At 37.9% G+C, this 23,931-nt stretch overlaps 1 protein-coding gene across 1 annotated transcript in view; it reads right to left on the bottom strand.

Annotated features, from left to right (window-relative positions):
* The window catches only part of COL25A1 (collagen type XXV alpha 1 chain), a 309,093-nt gene continuing 285,162 nt past the window's right edge, over nt 1–23,931 (bottom strand). Inside the window, exons 21-34 of the mRNA XM_055700917.1 lie at nt 23,352–23,396; nt 21,637–21,681; nt 21,001–21,078; nt 17,939–17,962; nt 16,441–16,485; nt 14,803–14,847; nt 14,419–14,499; nt 13,626–13,688; nt 11,804–11,854; nt 11,416–11,442; nt 6,335–6,388; nt 2,111–2,164; nt 864–890; nt 1–123 (exon numbers count right to left, since the gene is read on the bottom strand). Of these exons, the coding sequence (XP_055556892.1) occupies nt 40–123; nt 864–890; nt 2,111–2,164; nt 6,335–6,388; nt 11,416–11,442; nt 11,804–11,854; nt 13,626–13,688; nt 14,419–14,499; nt 14,803–14,847; nt 16,441–16,485; nt 17,939–17,962; nt 21,001–21,078; nt 21,637–21,681; nt 23,352–23,396 (723 nt within the window). The 3' untranslated portion in view covers nt 1–39. The remainder of the gene's footprint in view (nt 124–863; nt 891–2,110; nt 2,165–6,334; nt 6,389–11,415; nt 11,443–11,803; nt 11,855–13,625; nt 13,689–14,418; nt 14,500–14,802; nt 14,848–16,440; nt 16,486–17,938; nt 17,963–21,000; nt 21,079–21,636; nt 21,682–23,351; nt 23,397–23,931) is intronic.

Raw genomic sequence — 23,931 nt, 5'->3', positions numbered from 1 at the left:
TTATAGCATAAAGACAGCAGAACTGACTAGGCTGAGGAATCAAGCAACAGTTAATAACGCTGTGGTCACCTTTTCTCCCTTTTCTCCTATATCACCCTTTTCTCCTCGAGGACCAGGGAAACCCTATAAAAACAAAATGGATAGGTCGACTTTTATTCACATGCAGGTTAAGCTTTCAAATACTCTTGGAAAACATAAAAAAAGATGATTTTACTACATGCTTTGTACATGTGTTATGTGTGCACACATGCATGCACATGACAGCATGTGAGGCAAGTAAATCATAGTGTTTTGTGGAGTTATTTTGGCAGCAACAGAAAGAAATCATATCACTCAAAATGGCAACATTCCATGCTATGTAGTATATGTACGTTCTAGGAAAGACTCCTCCAAGTTAGGTCTGAAACCAGTGTAGGAGTAGAGGAAAAGATTTTCAGTAAGTCTTTTTAGCATGCCAAGGAAAAAGCCTATATTTTGAAATTTATCCCTTTATGGTTATGGAATTATTCTCTTGTTAAGATTAATTTACTTAAACAAATGTTAGTGACTCCTTGTCTTTCTATGACTGAGCCAAAAATCTGAATATTTTGTTACCAAGCACAGTTTTTCAGCCTATTGACATCCAAAGAACCAACTACTTGTATTACTAAACAGTGTATCTGGTGGGGTCTGTGGATAAGGGCTGTATACTGCATAATCTTTGTCCTCTTTATCATAGAGAAAGAACAAATGCAGCATTTAGCACACTCTCTGTATGTACTGCATGCACATTAAAGGGAAACAAAGGTGTTACTCTCAGTGAGCTATTTCTTGAAAGACGCTTACCTACCATTGAGAGTGTATTGGTCATACATATTACTTACATCAAGGCCAGGCTCGCCATCTTTGCCCTGCCAAAGAACGATATAAACTACATTAGCATCCCTAAGCTGTGATACCAACAGCTGCCTTGATGCCCAGCTTCTGCGCTCCTTCTGTACAGCGGTACCCCATGCTGCTAAGGCTGTAGGCACAGCATTGCCATTAGTGAAGGACATTTCTGTCAGTGTTTAACATTTCCAGGACCTGATAACTTGACTGTAAAATTTTTTTTGTAGTATGCAGATTCCAAGAGCAAACTAAAAATACAGAAAAGTCTATAATTTTTCATTTTTAATTCACAGGAAGTGGAAACAGAAATTGGATTTTTTTCCTTATCTCACAAAAGTGAACTTCAAATAACATGCACTGCAAGCTGATTTAACACTCCCCAAAGCCTGAGAACTGTCTCTAGTCATTGAGTCCTGATCCAACTAAAGGGATCCAATTAAACCACGAGTTTGTATTCAAGTTTAAATTAAGTAACAAAATAGATTAGACTGGAGAGAGTATGGAAACATTGCAAGTCTCTTGCAAAGGCTTGTTGTGCCTGGCCAAACACATTTACACAGCTTTTCTTGTGTCAAAGTATAGAATAGTCATGCATATATTACACACCTGACCCAGTCATCAGCAAAGTAAATAGAGTAAGTCAACTGATTTTATTGGCGCTGTCCTCGTTAGGCCAAAGGAAGTTCTTACTCATATTTCAGAAACACAATATCATTTGGATAGTTGATTTAAAGCATACCATCTCCACCTATGAATCACCAATGAACCTCTCAAATTGCTTCTGAACGCACTGCACAGAAATGAAAACAAATCTGGTCTCTGAAGTATCAAACAAAACAGAAATACAGTGGTGAAGTAGCCTTGCAGCACAGGAAACCAAGGAGCTAATTGACATTAAGAAAATCATAGCTTTCCACAGTTCATCCTGAACTGCTGCCACGCTCACACAGCCCCCAGACCACAGGCCGCAGAAGCAGAAGCCCTTGCATGCTGGATTTCCTCTCCTTTGCTGATTCGTGTCAGGTCTGTGTCACTGTGTCACTACTTTTGCATGACCAAGTGCATGGGTAGAAATCTAAGTCTGTGATACAGAGCAGTGACCTTGCACTAGCAGGGATCATTATCTGCCTTTGCCTTTTCCAGCTAATTGTATCACTAGGTGAAAAGCAGTCATAAAGCACATCAAGTTTAATCAAGGAGTGATGAAAAGCGCAGTGTGTACAAACTATGCGCAACTTACAGGCAAGCCGTACGGTCCTCTGGGTCCAGGGTCACCTACAGTTCCCTTTTCACCCTAAGGAAAGATTGTAGAACAAGCAAACAAAAACGTTGTCTTAGATAGAAATTATCTCTACCAAGTGCTTCAGGTTAAAGCTTATGCATTCCTAAATCTTTTGAGTGAAAAATTTCCAAGCTCATTTATTTTTATAAAATGATTAAGGGGGTGAAAAGAAGGGGTGTATTACTTTCTAGGTAAAATGACTTTTTGGGCATGTGATATTACATTTGTTTGTAAATCCATTAGTAACTGAAAATATTTTTTAAACTGAACTTGCACCAATTTCAATTTTAGGCTAGTAATAGCTGCAACATCACGCTTAGCAAAAATCCAATGTTGTAATGAAAACTGAGGATGTACAGCATCAAGCTCCAGCACAGCAGCTGAGATGCAACACAGTGACAACCAAAAATGTGTCAATCAAAGCTTGTATTTACACAGGCAATGCTATTAACAGTGACATTGTGAAGATTATCCCATACGCTGTACTGTGTTGCTAACTGCTCTATTGGATTCTAAATTAGCGATGTAAATACCCGAGTTTATTAAATCAAAACTGTATTAATGTGCAAGACAAACAAGTACAGCTATTACTCTAGAAGTCTGATCTCATTTTGCACCAAAATCCATGGAAAAATTACTGATTTCAAGAGGGATGCTACCAAAATAATTTTGCAAGCTTAATATAGAGCAAACCTTTCCAAATGAAATGCAATTTCAAGGTGGAAAAATTCAGGCTGACAGTAGCAAAATCATCTTTGTTCTCAAATTGTTCTTTGTCAGGATTGACGTGGAGTTAAACTTTTTGAGTCAGCCCACATTAGCCCATGTAACTGCAAGCAGAGCCCTCTGTGAGTTTACTGGCGGCCAAGGCTGGCGAGCAGGTGTGGGCAGCAGTCTCATTTTGGACTGTGGTGCTCTTTCTTCTGAATAAAATCCAGCAGAAAAGCCATACTCTCTTGAGAGAACTAAACTGTTCAGTGTTGATGAGATTAAATGGCCTGTCCTGACCACTTCCAGTTTCAAAGCTCCTACCCTAGATTTTTTATGCAGCGTTATTTGGATTCCTTCTTCACCTTCTTTCCTTAACATAACCTAATGCAGGCTTTGTGCAACCCCTGACATACAGAGGTGCTATGTTTTGTCCTAGCAGTAGCTGCACTTAAGCTCTTGTGATAAGTCTGTGTAGAAGGTCCTCTAAAGGTCTGGATTATTTACTACTCATTATTAATTCATTACTCTATTATTAAAAGCACAAGACAGAGATGTAGTTGTGTGCCTAATTAATAGTGGTGATTATCAGTGCAGCCAAGTCCCTTAGCAAAGCTCTGAAAATGGGCTGCTAAGTCTAAATTTTATTTACTGGATAATACAAAAAAGCAGGTAGCAAAATAAACTGAGTCTGAAGCTGTTGTTGAATAATCACAGCAGTAAGGAATTTGTCCAATGTAACTGACTTTGGATCTATTTTAGATACTTCATACGTTTACATAAGTGTACACTGTCCATACTCACTTTAGTCTAGTGGTGATGGATACGTAATGCCTGCTCTTCCTGAATTCTGTTAATCTCCAGCCATTTCTGAGCCAGATTTAGGATGGATGCCCTTGCAGAACGCTAAGAGGTACTGGGAAGTAACAGCTGATTTTCAAAACAGTATATCCCTTGCAGCTTTATAACTTTCTGCTGAGAAGAAACTAATGTGCTGACCTACAAATCTGATCAATACTTGAAATATGTTAAGACTAGTTAGGTATAATTTTTTTAGATCTTCAACAGCAAGGATGACTGTACAAAGTCCTCTCAAGACAGGCCTATAATATTTCTAAACATATGGCAGACATAAAGATACTGAATGTATCAGTCTAGGAAATAATCTCATCTGTTATTTAAGAATATAATTAGAGAAAGGTATCTCACAATTTTTTGCCTCCAATACAAAGCACATGCTAAAATGTGTTTGGAATATCAAGTGAGATCCTGAATGTTTATGGATTATGTAAGATTGATGAACTGTCATGGACATACTGCCCTCAGCCATCACGATAAAGCATTTCTTTTCTTCAGGGAAACAGACATTCTCAGACTTCAAGGTTTTTAATATTTTTGTAAGACAATTCATCAGTACCCGAAGAACAGAAGCTGTAGCCTTTGATTTTTGCCTCCTGTTTCACTGCAGTCTCCTGAATCATGGATGAATACAAACTACCATTTGCATGGATAAAGCTGCATAATTGGTGTCTCCTTTAAGATTGATTTCATAACACTGCCACAATAACAAACATTTCAACCAAATTAAAGAGAATGCACTTTCCCTCCCAGAACAGAACATGTGTAGTGATGACATTGTTTCACAGGCTACACATCTAAGCGCCAAACCCAAGCTCAAAACCAGGTCTTTGCCATCAAGGCAAGAGTTTCAGGAACTTAGCATTTCCTTAATTTTGTCTTTTAGCCTCTTTTAGATGGACAAGAAGTTGGATATTCATTATGCATGTCATTACCCTTCACATTTACATGTCCCCTTTCACTAGTAGTAGTTTAAGATGTTTGCTTACCAATGTTCTCAATTTTCTCTCAAGACAATGTATAAGTGAGATTAGTAGGTACACAGTCAGATTCAGAGGCCTGTTAGGATCAGCTCCTCTGCTTAATGAAGATGGTCTCGGTAAAAGCTCCCTAAGCACCTAGCAAAATGGTATTTTCAATAGCTGAAGAATTTATTAAGGAGTGTAAGACACCAGCCTAATAAATGATATTAATTCATACTATTAATTACCATTTCTGTTTCTACCAAAAGAAATGCACAAAACCACAGTATTGGAATGTTCACCAGTATCATACCTCAGGAAGTGTGAAATCCTGTGTTAGCTTTTAATAATCAATGAACAGTGTAAAGTTTGGAGAGAAAATTACATGGTTAAGCTCACACAGTAAATTAATAGTGCATTCATTCTAAAAGTCATGTTTTCCTATTTTCTAGTGACATGCACTGTTTTCCTAGTCTACTTTTTCACCATCTATATAAATTTTGTATAAACTTTGTGTATCCTTAAGATAAAAGCTCATAACACAAGAATAAAATATGCAGTATCTATATATACTACTACATGTATCTCCAATTTAAATTGTTTCCCGAGGTTTAGGAAATTACGTTCAACTATTTTCATCGAGAGTTGATAGAAAAAAAGTTATGACTTAGTTGAAAAAAAGATTTGAAACTGTAGTCCCCTAGGAAAAAAAGAATAATATTTAGGTCCTCCAGACGGTTAACTGTCCTGGTAACTACAGTCTACCGTTCCTATTTTGGACTATGCTGCATGTCTTGTATTTATTTCTCAACACAGAGTTCTGTAAAAATGAATTATCAAGTCACACCACATATCTTTCTCAGATGTATTGCTGTTAAAGCTAATTGGACCTGTGCCACATGGCCATGTCCTTAATACAGCAAGTCTGAAGTCATTTTAGCACAGCTCTTTTGTTAAAGTGAGACATTCAGAGACAAAATTCTGGGCTGGCAACTCCTTGGAGGTTTTATTTAGTATAAAGTAACATCTCCTGTTTTGTTGTACAAGTTGGTCGTTTTATTGTTAAAGGTGACAGGCTCACAGTTAAAGACTAAGGTCCCTATCATATTTTTCCATTGGAGAAAATTTACTGTGAATATTTCAAATAACATAGGAGGACTCCTATTTTTAAGCTTTAAAAAAAAGGAAGAAAAGTTTAAATTTTATAGAGGTTAAAGAATTTTTTCAAGATAAAAACATTTAAGTGCAGAGGTGAGAGTACTCTTTTTTTTTTTTTTTTGCCATTGCACATGCATATAATCAGATCACACTGTCTTCTTTTGTCCCAGTTTGTTCACTCAATCCCTTTACATGAAGTAATGAAATCAACCAAAATTATGTTCTGTGTAGCACTGTGAACTTGAAAGTCCTGTAATTTTCTTACTGATTAGTCATTACAAAATACCAGCTCCTCTGAAGTTAATGAGTTACAAAACTGACCTTAAACAGATAAATGTGTGTGTAACTAGAACACCTATCCAGTTGTGAGCTGATCCTTAAACAGATGAGATACTGTTGCGTTTAGTAACCTCTAGGCACACTGTAAGTAGCCACGCGACACTTTGCCATTGCGGCAGCTGCTTTGTAAAGAGAAGCACATGGAACATCTACTTACTCTGTCTCCTTTGGGACCTGCAGGGCCATGGGGACCAACTGGGCCATCTACACCCTATGAAAGGAAACAAAGAGGGTAAGAGAGAGGTCTTGTTCTTACAAGTCTTTAGTTTAAACAGCTGTCTTCTAGCCAAGAACTAACATGGAATCAGTCTTCACCGGTTAAAAATTCAGACTTAATTGTGATGGGACCCGGCCAAACAAATACATTTGGCTTTCAAAATGCCAACTACAAACTCTCCTGTTATGAGGTAACACATTTTTCTTCTAGTTGGATTTTACTTTATTCATGGAAGCCATTAGATTTACAAAGATTTTACATTTATTGAAAGAAATTTTGCCAGAAAAAGTGAAAGGAAAGGTCACACAAAGATACATATTTTTCAAAACACTGATTAGTTTTTAAATTGAAATGTCCACCTGCAAGGTAGACTTGCCTGTTGCAGTGATCAATGGGAATCTTAGAGAAGCCTTCAAATACATAACTCCACTCCTCTTTCACTTTATCCATTTCTTTATCATTATAGAAAGGAAACAATTTAACATTTATGTTTAATATCAGAATGCCTATGGCAGAAGCCCAGCACCTCTGCATCCATTTTGCTGATTCCATATTAGCATTGAACAAGCATGTTTTCCTGCGTGAACTAAATCCCTAACCTTACTCGGGAAAATACACACCCCAGCCAAGGTAGCTGTCCAACCGAAAATCAAAACCAAACAACCTTTTTAAGAACCAGAGCTCCTTCTCCAGAGAATTACGTTCTCTTTCCCACACACATTGCCCTAAGAGCCTGCTCGAAGCCCCCTCTTATACAGCCTGGAAAATGCCTGTGGTGTCTGGCCTTCTTTCCATGAGCGTGGCTGGTGGAGCCGCTGGAAAGCACACGAACCAAGTAACGAAGAGCGACACAGAAAGACAAGGGACTCACCCGGGGTCCTGGCTTTCCGTCTAAGCCAGATGCTCCCTGTGTGGTTAGGTGGAAGCATGGATGATGGATACAACACAAATGACAAGAACGTGAGATTAGTAAATGATGCTGATGAATAAACATAATTCAAACATACAGTAAAAGTTGTGACAGGGTTCTGGAATGGGTATCACATTAGTTGGTTTAAAATCCACATAAAACATCAAGAGCCTGATTCTGTTCTCACATTACTGTAACATCACTGACCCACCCCTGCCTGCACATCACAGTATATAGGAGTGCTACAAGCACCAGGCGTTAGGGTGTTTTTGAGCCTCAACACACAAATATTTACTTTTCAATTTACTTAGATGCTATTTGTAAATACTGACAATACTGCATACTACACTACACGAAGAAAGAACAACGTACGTTAACCACGATGGAAAGTACTTAGGTGCAAGAATACTGCATTATGCAGTCACCAAGTTCGGGGTCCCGACTACAACGGCCTCATTCATTTCCAAGAGCCCGGGAGTCCGTCACGTCGCCTGTTTTCCCAGCGTCCTCCCAGTTCAGCGCACAGCCGCGGGCTGGCCGGGGGCGGGCGGCAGCCGGCAGCGGGGCTATTTGCTCCGGCATCCTTGGGGACGGGGTGACCTCTCGTGGATTTTGTGCGAATAACAGAGCGGCAGCGAAAGCCCGGCACTGCTGGCGGTCACTCTGAGCCCGGGGGGACCACAGCTCTTGGGGACTTGGGAAATAATCGGGGCGAGGAAGGGGCAGAAGGCGGGGGGCTAAACCAACCCTCGTTAACGGTCAAAATGAGTCATTTTTAGACAGTCAAACACTTGGACTTTGCTCCTTAAAAAGACATTTAGAAAAAGTTGTAAGCAGGAGGCAAGACAAGACTTACATAACTTTGAAAAACTAATGGCATATTTTGCTCCGAGCGACAACAATAATTTCTGGCAGAACTAAAACTTTCTTCTTTTTAGCACTTTCAGGGAGTTGGCTCAGGCCTCCAAAGCCCCCTCTCTATGTAGCTGTGACCGTCTACTTGAAAATGAACTTTTTTTTTCAAAATAATTGAACATTCTTAGTGAAGGCCCTGCACATAATTTTGCATATAAATTTGTCTGCAGGCCCTGCACATAATTCTTGAAAATATTAATCAGAGGGGTTTGGGTTCCTTTGGGTCAACTAACTCTTTTTCTTGTATTTTACTATTAACAATATAATCACGTGGAGTAATACATAAAAAAAAAAGAAAAGGAAAAATGAGGTCTTTTTGTGAGCAAAAAATAAAACTAACATTTCAGAGTGCTTTCAAACATACAAAGTAAGCACACAAGTTATTTTCTCTTTGTCAACCTAAATTTTAAGAACCATAATGTTTCCACTCGAAAATTTACTTTTAAGGTCCTTTATTTCATTCTAAGACAAAATTTACGCCAAACACTCCGAATGGAAATTTTCTAAAGAACAAGGCAAAAGTAACAATCCACCATCCCTAATGAATGAGACAAATAAAAAATAATCCCTAAATCAATTTTTAACTTTCCTCAGTTAGGTCTCTCCATTTTAACTGCAGAAGTACAATCAGAGGAAGAATAACTGAAGAGGTGGGGGAAAGGGCAGTTTCCTTTTTTAACGCAAACACCATAAGACACTTAAATAACAATGTGAATAATGTAATGGGAGTGACGGCATCCTTGTGACACTGAACACTTTCAACTGACACGTAACAAAAAACCAACAACCTGACAGCAATGGGTGTTACAGGACGTTACTTTGGACAATAGCACAGATCTGGAGTAAAACAAAACAAAGACCGATGCTCTGCTCTGAGGTGGTATATTCTGTGTTTGCTGTTGAGTAAACCAGAGCTGTTTATCAGGAGTAGAAAGAGAAGTTTGTGATTTGCACTGAGATTGAATAGTTGGGGTTTTTTACTTACTGGAAGACCAAGGGGCCCTCTGTCACCCTTTTGACCTGGTTCACCCTTCAATCCTTTAAGACCATTTAACCCTGGTTCACCCTAAATGTAAAAGTATAAATGCCAAGTTTTTGGTGCTATAATGGGTGTTTAAGCTGGGATAGAAGAAGCCAGTCTCAGAAATGGCTGCAAATTCCAGTTTGAAACAAGGACACAAATTTAACCTTCTCAGTTTACTGACAATTTACATACTGATACAGTACTGGGCAAAAGCACTTGGGAGATGTCTGCTGGAGATTTAAAAGATGTGTGAAAAAACCTACAGGAAACTTATAAGTAACAGATTCTTTTGAGTCTTTTCCTAATAATTATCACTATAGTTAGATAGTTTGAGTTAAGCATGAGTTTCAGGCTTTCAGGGGTTTTTGGAATTTCCTCAAATCCCATAAACCATTCTATGCAGATAATTCCAACTGAAAGAAACTCAGAAAAATAAGTCTCAAAACTGCAGGTTTCTACAGTGAGATCTCCTGAAAAGTACATTTTGTAAGAAAGCAATAATTTTTCATATGACAAACTGGAATTTGCAGCAAAATCTAACATAAAGATATTTTAAACCTTTAAGCATACATAATTAAACTAACAAATTAAAAGAAGCAGTATAGGTTATACAATGCCAAGCTGTTTGGGAGGTCCACAGTTTCTGTGTTCATAAAGAGAAGTTTAAACAGCATAAAAAATGGCACTTGTCTTGTTGTGATTGTTAAATTATGCATAGGCTGTTACATCAAACATCACTAAGAGGATAATGGTGGCCTTGGAGTTGCCAATAAATCATTCTTGCATCATGAAAAACTACCTCAGCATGAGGGCTGCCCAGTCAGAAAGAGTACTGACCACACCTGCCTCTTTTGGGAAACAGAAATACATGGGTATTTCATCTAGGCTGCTCTCCATCGCCTTCTTCCTAGGTTTCCCTTTGATACATTATGTTACCTTATATCATATTCATATTTTGTAAAAAAAATCTCAATAGAATCTTGTCTGCTGCTTTAAGTAACTCCAGACATCATCTGCCTGCTTTGCACCCTGGCTAAGTAGCCATTTCTTCATGCTTCTATTTGACTTGATGTGACTTTCGGAGCAGTAGCACTGAAAATGCTGAAGTTTTGGAAACAGACCTGACAAATCTCACAAAAGCCTGGGTCCAGGGCCAAAAGCCAGAGGTAAGGCAGGGCTGGTGCTAAGATGGAACAGATTTGACTTCAAAAAATGATTTATGACTCAGGCTTCTTTTGCCAAAGTAACACAGTCTCATAAGGAGCCAAACCTGTGATTTTCTGTCTCACACCTTAAAAAAAAAACACAAAAGAAATCCTCAAAACTAAAAAAAACCCCATCCTGCTCTTACTTATTTTTTGAGAAAGGTGCATGTCATTAGGGAGCTATAGTGGTTAAAATGATCATACCTGACAACACCACTGGCCCTAATGAATGCTATGCTATAGTGTCACACTGAATTTTAGTTTCTGGTGGTTAGTGAATTACAAAGCACAAATCAAAATATTCCAACTCTGCCAAAAGCCCCTTTCCTCCTCCTGAGCTCTTTACATGGGCATAGATGGTGCCTACAGTGTATCTTCATGCACTATGCTGTGGAAAATGTTCAAATAGTATTGCAGACCTGCCTGATCAGGGGGTCCAGGCTGGAAAACATGAAAATACACACATGAGTTTGTCATCGGGAACTTGCATAATGTGTGAAGGAACTGGTAACTGGTCAGCAAAGTAAATGGCACCTAAGAAGGTGAAAAACCATTCATACTGGAAGAAGTAGGAGATGCAAGAGAGCATAGATAAAGAATAGTTTGTCTGACTCCATTTCCTGAGCATGTGACATGCTTTTGTGTTCAAAAGTAATTCCAATTGCAAGCACAATGGTAACTTGCCCATAAATAGGAAAATAAATAACGTAGTGCCACATCACAAATATTAATACAAAAAATGGATATAGCCAATGTTCAATAGAAATACTACTGAGAAAAAATCACAGAAAATCTAAAAAGCTTTTGAGCTATCTGTTGATATTAAAATCTGCTTTAAGGTTTAAGAATATCAGAAACATTTATTAAATGAGACATAAGACAAAATATAGCTGCATGCATTAAAGAACAAAGCATGACACTCTGCAGACATCAAGAACGTGACTATTCAAGGCAGCCATTAATTTACCTTTGGGCCAGGCAGTCCATGAGGTCCCTGAAAATAAAGATACCATTTTTTATTATGAAAATATGCCACAAATTTTTAAGAGTTTGTTGCTTTATAGGGGTGCAAGTTGCACCTATATTTTTGTCCTCACAAATGAAATGCAGCTATCAATAAAGCAACTGTGAACACCTGATTCAGAGACTGAACCAGACCACTAGTGTGTTAACAATGACATAGGCAGATGTAATTTGTTTCTCTGCTTCCTATGAACTTCAAGACATGCAGAAAAGGTTCTAAATTAGATCTCTCTGTAATGGTCACATGCTCTCATAGCACTTCTATTAAGCAAGCATGAAAATGACAAGAGGACTTAGGCCCTTTCTAGACCCTCTCTTCCTTCCAAGCTTACCATAGGTCCTGGAGGACCATGTGGCCCTGGTGGTCCAGGTGGTCCTATCATCTACAGATAAAAAACAACGGCATTAAATTATGCAGAGTGAAAAATCCCTCACAGATACCAAAAGTCAGACTGACCCTTCTGTTGGCAGGCACTTACAAACATAGTGATACAATGGTGCACATTGACAGCCTATCTAGAAAGGTTTTAGGAATGGAAATTTTTTTGGTTTGAAAGACCGGGTACCTGAAGCATAGGTTTACCTGTGCCATATGGCAGCATGCCTGTCTCCTGATTCTTACTCCTAGGGTCTGAGATACATTTTAAGCTACTGGGAGGTGTTGGGGGGATGTCTTTCTAAAAACAAACAGTACTGAGCTTGTTTTTTAATATTTTGTGGTATGTGTTCCTTAGTTGTCTCCATACTACATAATCTACAGACACAGAAGACGACAATGTGTGGATTTATTCCTCCTCAATACTGATGAATGGAAAAGATACTAAGTTCAAGCTAGGGCTTGGCATATTTTCAAAACTGCCCCTTGTCTTTCCTTTTATTTCATTCAGCTCACTTGTACCAATGAGTCCCTAAAGTCATTAAAATATGTAATCAGGTTGCTCAGCACTTACTGCATGTATATTCTGTGCTGGCTTTCTGTGTACCTAATAAATCCATAGAAGAAAATTTAACGATGACATATACAGTTTAATATCACCTCTCTTCCCGGGTTTAATCCCAAAGGGCTGTTATCGTAACCTGCAAGGCGGCAGGAGGGATACTAAATCAGGGCTCCAGACTTATGTGCAACCCTTCTGCCAGACTAGTTGGTGATGGCAATAGCAGCAACAAATCAGCTTTGAAACATAAGACAGAGACTCCACCATCTGTGAAATCTCCTGAAAACGAAAAGCCTCGTTTCAAGTGAAAACAATCAGCACAAGATTAATCAGTTAGTGAATTAATTGGTAACTAATTTTAATTTCAAAGAAAGAGACTTGGAGATCAGGGTGCCTAGTGTGTCATTGGCAGAGGGTAACCTTGTTGACTCCTCATAGCTGTGGTTTCAAATCCCCAGGGCACATCGCTAATAAGGCAGCAGTAGTTAACTTCTGCTCTGAGGTTTCCTAACTTACTGTGCTCTGGTAATGTCAAACACCCATATCATAAAGGTATTGTGTGGGGAGGTTTGTTTGTTTGATTTGGTTTTGTTGTGGGTTTGGTTTCTTTGTTTGCTTGTGGGTTGTTTTTTTTTTTTTTTGTTTGTTTGTTTTTTTAAATGCCTTTACAATGCTCTGAAAAAACAGGAGAATGTCTGGTCTCATAAAATTAGTCTTTATCCTGGATCACATACCACTATTCCTGACATCACTGAAGTCAGTCTAGTCTAGTTCTCACTGGTCTCTCTCAGATGCTCAGAATACAAGGTGTTGAGAGAGATTTGGTGTTGGGTTTTCTTCCCCCTCCCCCTCCCCCCCCCCCCCATCAGTTTCATCTCTCTCATTTATCTTGCAAAGTATTTCTCTTTTGATTCGTTACAGAGCCAGAAGGCTTTCACTGAAGTGAGCAGGAATGTTCATAGTGAGAGAACATAACAGAACAGGATTATATCTTCAGAATTTCTTAAACACTATTTAGCTCTATGACCAGAAATCTGTAAATTCTCAAAAAAGCAAAAATTATTCAAAAAAGAAAAATATTTTGAAAGTTCCAGTGTAGGAACCGTCAAAGATGTCAGGAAAGATCAGTCGTGGATATGAACTATTGTTCAGAATCAAAAGCTGGAGAACCACTGATGGACCACTGTGTTCACTGCAACACCACACTGAGACTTACTGAAGGACCTTGGGCACCAGGCAAACCGACATCTCCTTTTTCGCCTTTCATACCATTGGCTCCCTACAAAATCATTACAAAATGGCATTTATAAACAGCTTTAATCTTGTTAGCAATCAATATAGAAATTATAATACTTTTTTTCAAATAATTATAATTTTTTCAAAAGAATAATACAGCACACATAATGGGATTCCTTTTTTAAAATTTTGGTGTTATTTTATTAATAAACTTAACAAATGTAAAGGTATGCTTTTATATTGTCAGCTATCAATTGTGGCATGATATTTATGACAAGTTCTTAAGTTGGTATATTGTATTATGGATACATTTTTGGAATTGTTTCTATTTTTACTGAGAAATTTCATTTGTACATATATGTCTATATAGGAATAGGATTAATGCATCCCATAAATATTGATGTGTTTTCTCTCCCTCCTCAATCTAGAGTCATCTAAAATTCCTGACAAATGTTTGAAACATAGCTCCTTTCTCCTACAAGCTACACTTGCCCAAATTGCATTATATATTACAAGAGAGGTACAAATCTGATCCACGTGCCAACTAATCTCTCTCTTCCCAAAGCAATATTTTGTTTGACTGTAACTGGAATGAAAAGTTCTGACAATCTTACACCTCCTCCTAGATTAGCTGCAGAACAATCTCAGAATTTTCCTCCCCAGTGCTTTGTGTCCCATTTGCAATTTATCAGTACTGTTGGAAATTCCTGATAGCAGAAGAAAGAAAAATTACAAGTATTTTAGCTAAAATTTATTAATTTTTTTATACTCACTGGCAGGCCAGGCAGACCAATTCCTCCCTTTTCTCCAGGCATTCCAGGATCACCTGTATCTCCTTTTGAGCCTTTAGGACCCTAAAATATGTACTTATTCAGCAAGTCATGTGCAAACAGATACACCAACAGAATTCTAGCTTTGATCCTAATAAGCAAAATAAGTTATTCCATGGATTGACCTTTGTTATTGATATGTAGAAATGCAGCCATTATTAGGCTAGAGTATGCAGAAAGATAATAATGATCTTTATTAATTACTATCATCATATTATTATTATCTAAATTATGAAATCTAATCTACAACATTAGATCACAGAAATCTCCTGAAATAACCTACGGTTGCTCACATGATCTTCACTGCATTATTTACACATAATGTACCTGCTCCCCTTCAGCTCCTGGAGCTCCTGGCGATCCTGGTTCACCCTGCAAAAGTTGAGATGGAATTGGGTTATCCCAATTGTCCCAGACATCAGAGGAAAGAGGCAGAGAAATTGCCATAATTAACAACAGCAAAACCTGAGAACCTTCAAAACAAACAGCATATATATAATACCTATATGCAACATATTGAATAAAGAGCCCTGATGATGAGGGCATTACACAAACGTTGGGTTGTATAAAGGCCAGACAGTGCATAAAAAGAAAGGGGAAAAAAAAGAAGAAACCCCAGAAACTTTGTGAAAAGACTCCAATCCAATGGGAACTTTGTCAGCAACTGGAATAAATAAGGGATCATGGCTCTCAATATATGTAGGGTAGACAGAGACTTCATGTTTTCTTTCCCTGGCTAGTATAAATCACCCAGCAAAGGAGTTCACAACATTGCCCTATGACTGGTTCCTGAACAACATTCTCCAAGGGAACAAGTTACATTGATGGGTAGAGGCTATAATACTGGAAAACAACTCCTGTAAGGTTGAATTCAGCTTTACATCATTAATTTTGGATGAGAACGCTCACCCATGTGAAGGAACACAACCTCTTCCACACTCCAACTCCTTGTGTTTTACAACATACTCCAGGCTGCAGAAATGCTGGGTAGATCCTAATGCAGAAAGCCATTTCTGCGCACTTAACAGTGTATTCCATTATCAGTTTTCATGTAGAAGAATGAACCTGATTTCTCACAATTTCTCAAAACAATTAAGTTGTATAATGTGATGTATTTCCATATGATACCTTGGATGAAGCCTTAAACTGAAATGTCTAGCACTGTTATTGAAGAAAGATGTATTTACTCTTGGAAGAGCTTAGAGACACTGACAGAAAATATATCTAGTATTTAAGAACTAGAATTATCTCAACTAATTTAAAACCAATTTAAGGAAGGTCCACTAACTGCAGCATTTTATTTTTTTTAAAGTATAGGCAAATTTATGTTTTAAATTTTACAGAACAGTGCAGCATATGGTATTCATTGTCTCTGTGTGGGCTACTCACTTACAGTTCTGGTACTATGATTGCATCAGCCAGGTGGGATTAGCAGGCTTGGCTTTGCAGCCAGGCTCCTGCCTGCATGTGCGTCCTTTAATTTTTACTGTCATTAGAAAATGCTGTACTTGTTTGGGAGGGCACCACTGTAATATAAAATCTTCATTCACATGCCCTCATACTGTGGCCAGTGGTGCCTTGCACACAGTTTTGCCTACCTCATTCCTATCCAGCCAGAAGTGATGAGTAAGAGCATCTGGTTGTGCGGCTACTTTGCAAAATCCTAGGGAACAGCCTTAGTGCAGATCTGGGGGGGGCGGGGATGCTTTTGCCCCATTTTAGTACTAATCATTTTTGTTGGTTCTCAGCTGAGCATGTGTGTGTGGCAACCAAACAAAGCACCTGTTCTGGAAAGCTACATATTAAAAGGCTTGGACGCAAAGTTTGAAACATACCATATTTGGTAAAGTTGCAGTTAAATTTTCTGTACAGGAGAGATCCATGTACCTCTGTGCACACACCAGGTAAAAAACCCTCAGAAAATACCTTCACTATTAAGATACAATGGAATATTAGGAATATCACCTTTGGCCCTTGCAGCCCTTGGGGTCCTGGTGGTCCTGGTGGTCCCTAAACAGAAACATACAAACCTCTCAGCTTTTAAATAAATTCCTGCAGGACTTGCCATGTAAACACAGGCTGTACAACAGCAAAATGGGATAGATTTTTAACACAAGGGAAACCAAGAACAGTTAGGGACAAGTTGGTTAATCTATGACAACTCTCAACAACCAAAAGGGTACGACAAAAACCTGTTAAAATGAGTCCAGCTCATATTTTATAATAAGGTCCTGCTGCTCCCATTGACAAAATGGCAAAACTCCTCTTAATGGCAGGGAGACCAAAACTCACATCATCCACATTTGCCAGCGCTCATATCCTGATCCAAAACAATCCACATTCAGAAAAAATTTCCAACTGATTGCAAAGAGGATTCTGCTAAAAGATGCTAAGTGTATTTGGGGATACCCAGTGCTTTGTGAACTTGCCATGGACTAAATTGTAACTATCTGTTTCATTTCTGCCTCAGGCTGGGGACAGTGTCATTTATCAAATATTGGTTTGGATGGTGCACGGGGCGGGGGATCCTTTTAAAAAAAATCAACAATCAACATTTAAAAATCCTCTCTATTAATATAAAGAGACCATTTGTACAGATGGGAAAATAGAACTAAGAGCAATCTTGCAGAGAAGAACTTGAAAGAGAAAGAAGAATAAAATAATTTGTTTATACCAAGTATGCATCTTTAAGAAAAGGCAGAACCTGCGATACTCTAAGCATCTCCTAGCTGGTGTCAGTATTCTCAGAAATTGTGTCTGGCCTGATATGGCTAAACCTCCCACAGAAATCAGCTGGAGTAAGAGCACTGGAGTGTTCAGATGTCTGCACAATTTTGGGGACAGATGCTGGAAAGTTTATTTTGATTTTTGAGATCTGATAAGGTGGGACAAGAGAATTCCTCATACTTGAGCTTTCTACTTAGCTTTACTTATTTATAGTTAGCTGCAACAGGCCTTTTTTTTTAGAAAAGAGTTAATTTGCATCTGGTCTGAAAGCTCCCAAATGAAGTTTCTTTGCAAGCCAATTTGAAAGAAGTGAATTTCTGCCCTGAAAATAAGGTTGGTAATTGAAAATTATTTTGGTACTCAAATTCTGCTTCATGTTTTCATTCTATGTTCCACGGAGACACACAAAGATGGGAACATACACTAAAAATTCCAAACCAGCCATCTGCCTAGATGTGTACCTACAGAATTACTGAATTCTATACTTTCCTGGTCTCTTAATTAGGTGAACTGAAATTTTGTCATTAATTCGGCAGGAGCAGAACTGGTTCCACTGTTGAATGGCATTTAACCAGAGGTTCTCTGTTATGGGAACACCAAGCAAATAAATACATGTGATGGTGTGAACCAGGTTGACACCCAATGAAAGTATGTCCCAAACTAGCAGAATTATGAACATGCTACAACACAAAGGAGAAGTTCTACAACATACAGTAAGTCATGCAATAGGAATTACCGTGACAGTCAGGGTGGCAATCCTCTGTTGGCAAAATGTATTAAAAAGAGACACAATTACCAGTATTGAACAAGGAAATACATTATTCTGCTTGCTACAACTATCATCTCCACAAAACCTATGCTGTATTGGGGACACACCATGCCTCCAAAAAATGAGAGTAAAAACCAAATTATTTTTAACTCCCCATGTTGTACTAGCTACTTGGCTTCTATGAGAATCAGGAGTTTAAACAGATGAAGACTGCAGATTCTTATACAATTTAAGAGATCAAATAAATGATGACTAAATAGGTAAACCACAGCAAAAGTCTTCCAAAAGATTTTTTTTTAAACATTTTAATAAAACATGATTTGGTGTCGTAAGTTGACTGAAGGACTTGCCCTATGTTTTGCATTCTCTGCAGGTTCTGCACCAATGTATAATTAAGAAATATAAATCGTAGAGTGGAGATACAACATTGATTTTCATATAGAAATGTAGATGTACATAAAAGTTAAGATCTAAATCCAAAACTTCCGGTCTACAAACCCAGCTATAGATACTGCAATTCTGCTTTAAATATTTGGAAAGACAAAATACATTTTCATGTAGGAAGCAAAAGATCTTGACTTGACACTATTTGTTTGCCAAAGAAGAATCTAAAAGCAAGTGAAACAGTGTTTAGAAGTCATTAAAATGTTTGTCTACATTTTTAAACAGAACAAAACCCCCAAATACTGCTGCTTGCACATGCTTTCCTATTGCCTGTGAAGAACGTACTGGCTTACTTGGAACAGGAAATATTTAGCTTTTCTAATAGTTTTCCTATGGTCAAACAAAGGTTTGCAATCTTCTGTTTTAAACTTTAAAAGAATTTTCATTTGCCAGTGCAACAATACATACTGTTGTCAAGAATCTGGAAGCTGCTCAACATGAAGTACTTGGAAAAAAAGTGTTCTTTAACATATGGGTTTAATATATGTATGTCCTTTGTATTTTAACATATTAATGGAAATATATCAAGAACTTTAAAAATAGTTAAAAGTTTAGTTTATTTAGATATGAAAACCTAAACTATTACAAATTAATGTTTCCACGTTCACACTAACGGGTTCTTTTTCAGCAGCATATTCAGGTTTTAATATCTGATCCTGTAGTTCCTACAAAGGTTAAACTTTTGCAGCTACTGCCTTTTGCCTTAGGAAATTCTGCAGAATACTTCTGAAGATTAGGTTTTTACAGACACGAATTTTGTCCTTCAAGTGAAAGCTGCATACAGTTAGCAGGGGTCTTGCTCAAACTATGATGATGATGATTTTAAGATCGCAATTTTCAGTGCTGATGGACTAAGACACCTTCTCCACCGACACATGAAATTGAGTGGGAGGCACAAAGCAAAGAAACTAAATTGTTCTGAAGCTTCTAGGCTGCTTGATTACTAAATTTTAAAAAAACAGACAGGCAGCCCAGATCTTGCAAACTCTTGTCAACTTCTTAAATCAGCAGGCCAAATCCTGTACAAGTTCACAGCTTAGTGCTGAGCACTGAAACTTCTCATTTGCTTCTATGGGAGAGCTGCAAATCTCAGAGCCCCCAAGAAGGTGGCACCAGGAAACATAGGAATGGGTGCTTGCCATCTGAAAGGACTGAGCTGGATTTGGGAAGGGTATTTTTGACTGCTCCTGTATAATCTTATTTAGATCACCCTTGCAGAACCATTCCATTAATGTAAATTATTTGTTGCCATGGATCAGAAGGTGATGACATTTGAAATTATTTACAAAAAAGGGCCTCCTAATACAGTTTCAACCACTGCTTCAGACTTTAGTCCCTTTTTAAGACTCCTCGATGTGCTGCAGCTTTTCTGAGGAAACTTGAAAGTAACATTGATGCCAGAGTTAACACACAAAGACAGGATACAGGAGATACAGGGGCTAAAGCCCCTGGTAAATGTGTCTGGTGATATGCAAGATTAATTTCAGGCTACTTCAGGCATCTATCTCAGAGACTGATTTAAAAGACTGAAAGTTGTGTGTCCCTTAAAAGTAAACCAAATAATGAGACAGATATAATTCAGAGCCTTACAACATGCCTATGTAGACTTCCCCATAGACGCCACACACAATGAAAGAGTGGACTTAGCCTTAACAACATACAAGCTTTCACATTTTAGTAAATGCAGTGAGATTTTTTCATTTTTCAAAAGTCTTGAAAAACAAATGACTGGCCAGACATCTATCCGCTCCCACTGAGTAAATGCAAGAAAAAACAGCTCAGCGGATTCAGTGAGAAAATGATCAGCTGCACAATGAGCCAAATTCACTCTTCAGTTGCACATAAGCAAGCCATTCACTTCGGTAGAGCTATAATGCATGGAATTTGCATCTGAGTAGACTGCAGTGTAAATCACCTTGACTGCAATGACATATGTCACCTTGGTACTTTGCTTTTATGCAAACGCTCATTCATTCTTTTTGTAACCCCACTTTAATCCTCCACACTTTTCTGCACACCAGTCAAAATAAGTTTTCTGGAAATAAATAAGTTGGAAGACTGGTGCTTGGTCTATTTAACAAACTCAAGTTGCTGACTGAATCCACAGCTTGCTAATGGAACCATGTTACAAGGTTTCCAAATCTCAAATATTCTGCACTTTGCATTTTATAAGAAGAGGAGGAGGAAAAAGAGGAAAAAAAGAAATGTCAATATAATACTACATGAACTGAAAAGCAGACACTTCTGTTGAACCTATGTATGTGGCTTATTACATCAATTCAGCACTAAGCACCAGAGCCAGCAATGAATCAGCTTTATCCTCATTAGATGATGTCAGTACACTCCAGGGGAAATGAAGCTAATTCACTCAGCTAAATTGTATCAAGGAAACAGTTTGTCTAACATGGAACAGAAAACATGGTTTCCAAATATAGAAAGAGATCCCTGATTAATTAGCTCAGCAAATCTTGCAAATCTTTGCAAACAAAATGTTTTCAACGTCTACACAAAAGAGAAGTAGAATGCTGTCAAACTGCTCTTTCCCAGATCAGACTAAGCCACTCCAGCCGTGTTGTATTGCATACCTGCAGAGCTTCGTGGATATTGCCATTATAATCAATTATCTCTGTTGCACCTTGATCACCCTTCTGTCCAGGTGGTCCCTGTAATATATTTTCCATAAAAATTTTGAGACTTAGCCAAAAATAGCCAAAGACTATTCTACACATTTAACTACTGACACATGCTTTGATTTGATTGGGTGGTGTTGGAATCTTGTTATACTTACAATATATTACTACAAACCACAAAAGTTACCATTAAACTAAAGATTGTTTTTAAAGGAAAATATATATTTTTTCAAAAGTAAACATAAAGAAACAAGTCAGTACACAGTGATTTGTGCTGCAGTGGGAAAGCAAATATATGAAACCTCTGAGGTTAAAAATTTAAGCAGTTCCCATACTCTAGCTCTGTATTAGCTGTGAACAATGTCAGAACATCTGGCATGTAACATCCTGCCCATGAGCTGTGAACAGGAGACTGCTCCAAATGGTAGCAAGGGCTGTTATTCATATTAAAGGCCAGTTAGCAACACACATTCCACCAGTCAACTGCCCAATTTCACCAGATTAACTAGAGTTGCTGACACAATTTCAATTCATAGCGTGGACTGAATCTAAGAGTAGAAAGCAAACAGCTGAAATGAGAAGCAGACTTACCCGTGGGCCTGTAGATCCTGTGTCACCTCTGTCACCTGTATCGCCCTATGCAAAAATGATATTTGAAAACAGATATGCCATTTGACAATATATCATGTAGTTCTTACCTTTTAAATAAACCAGTTTAAAAGGTCTTTCATCATAAACAGAATGTGGATCTTAATTAAAGGAAAAATTTCTTTAAAAATCTGTATTGTGGCAGGGTTGATGACCCATTTTGTTCTGTGTGAATTGTTACAGAGTGCTGTATTGGTTTGGAATAAGAAGTCCCAAAGAATCAAGCTTTTTTTCCCAACTATTACTAATATGTTTTAAGCAACAGAGAGAATTTCAAACATGTATGCATTCATAACCCAGCATCCAATAACTACGATTCATTTAATTTCATGCTTTCATAGCAAGATCGTATATTTTTATTTTACTCCAGATTAATCTGGGTAAGAACTGCAACTTTTGTTCGTGTTGAAATCTATAAAACTTTGGCAAAAGTCAGGGAAGAATGATTAATTCACCTGTGGTAATAGAAAACGTAGAAACCAGAAAACTTTCCTGGGGCTAATGAAGAATATGGAGAGCAGGCTAGTGGCAGGACAAAATCAAGGTTGTGACATCTGTCTCTCAGTGTCGCCTTGGCAGCAGCCAGTGAACATGTCATTAGACATTTTTAACATGTCATGTTAAAAAATGAAGCTCCCAATACTGGATTGACTTTTGTGGTCCATATTTTCAAGACAAATATGCAGGTAAAATGAAAAGTGTATTTCTCTTTTTTGATAAAAAGGGAATTAAAGGGGATGTATTTATCTTTTTGCTGCATTTTGGAAGTGTCCAGGTACTGTAGGCAAATGAGAGGCTGATTCACTCTTCCACTCTCACTCTGATGCTTTAATCTCCTCATCTGCTCCCTCACTTTCCAATGTTTCCTTCTGGAATGAGGTTAAGTGGCACTTATCTAATCATGTTCTTAAGCACTGTGAACGGGCCTTACAAGCGCTGCAAACAGTATCCCACCAGTCTCCATTGTCTCGTCATCTTTATTGCGACAGTAGACTCAATAACTGCCAAAACAATTCTACTTTCATTTTATTTTGACTCCATAATATAACATGAAGTCCAGTGAGCACAGTATTTGCACAACAGATGAAGTAATAGAAAAGCATATATTTTATCTCTCTTCACATATATGCTAATCAACTATATTTATATAGAGATGGATGGATAGATATAATCAAAATAGTTTTTAAAAGTAGGTTAAACACTAATGTAACCTACAAGTCTTGCCTTTGAAGGACTTATGACCAACATATCTCAGCCTGCAGTATGTGGAATACCACTGATTCCCACCCAATTCATCAAAGTGTGGATCCACAGAATTATTGCAAAAACCAATTAAATCTTCACAGGCATTGTCAGGTGTTGGTTCCTGGCATGTGCGAGGACTAACACACATTAGTTACACAGAGAGAAACCAAGTTGCACAGGCAGTTGAATAGATGTTCTAACAGGGAAAGAACCAGAAACAGTGTTTAAAACATGCAGGATTTTATTCTAATAGTTGAAAGTGAAAGTCAGAAGGTTTTGCTTATAAAGAACACTGCAGACTGCTACAAGTTCTTTTAAAGAGATAAGTGAAGCTTCTGTGAAATGTTACAAATAATTTATCCTAAAACCATTGTGTTAATTACTCCACTAAAGACAGTTTTGTTACTACTAACCTTTGACCCTTTTGGGCCTCTAGATCCAGGTTCACCTGTTTTCCCCTGTTTGAAGGAAAAGAGACAGGAGAGAGATGATAGAGAAATGGGAGTGCCGAGAAAAAGAAAAAAGAAAATTAGTAATGACTAACTACAGTATAGAACAGCAGAAATACTTCATTTTATATGACCAAGATAATGAATCTGTAAAGGCACTGAATTTAATAGCACTCAGAGTAATATATTCTTTAACACCAGCATGCAAAGGCCACAGATTCCATCCTTTCAAAGGAAAAGTAGTATTGGCATTAGTAAAGAGTAGACATCGTTAACATTGGTTTGTGGGAATGACCTATGTCATTCCATAGCTCCTGAAAAATGATAGCTAAGAGACAGAGAAGATAGTTAAATGTCCTAAAATAAGGAGCTTAAAATAAAGCATTACCACAACTTCTTTTCCCAGCAGTTCAGGTGAATACAAACTAACTGGCCAAGGAGCACAGAATCTGCCCTACTGTTTTCAAGATGTACCAGAAAAGGAAAACTGATGGTATTGACGCAGTGGAAAATATTAAGACAATGCTAAAATGTAGTTAGAATG

Source organism: Falco cherrug, chromosome 1 (genome assembly GCF_023634085.1).
Source record: "Falco cherrug isolate bFalChe1 chromosome 1, bFalChe1.pri, whole genome shotgun sequence".
NCBI classification, from domain to species: Eukaryota; Metazoa; Chordata; class Aves; order Falconiformes; family Falconidae; genus Falco; species Falco cherrug.
Note: the sequence above shows the minus strand (reverse complement) of the source record. Positions and strands in the feature narration are given on the sequence as shown.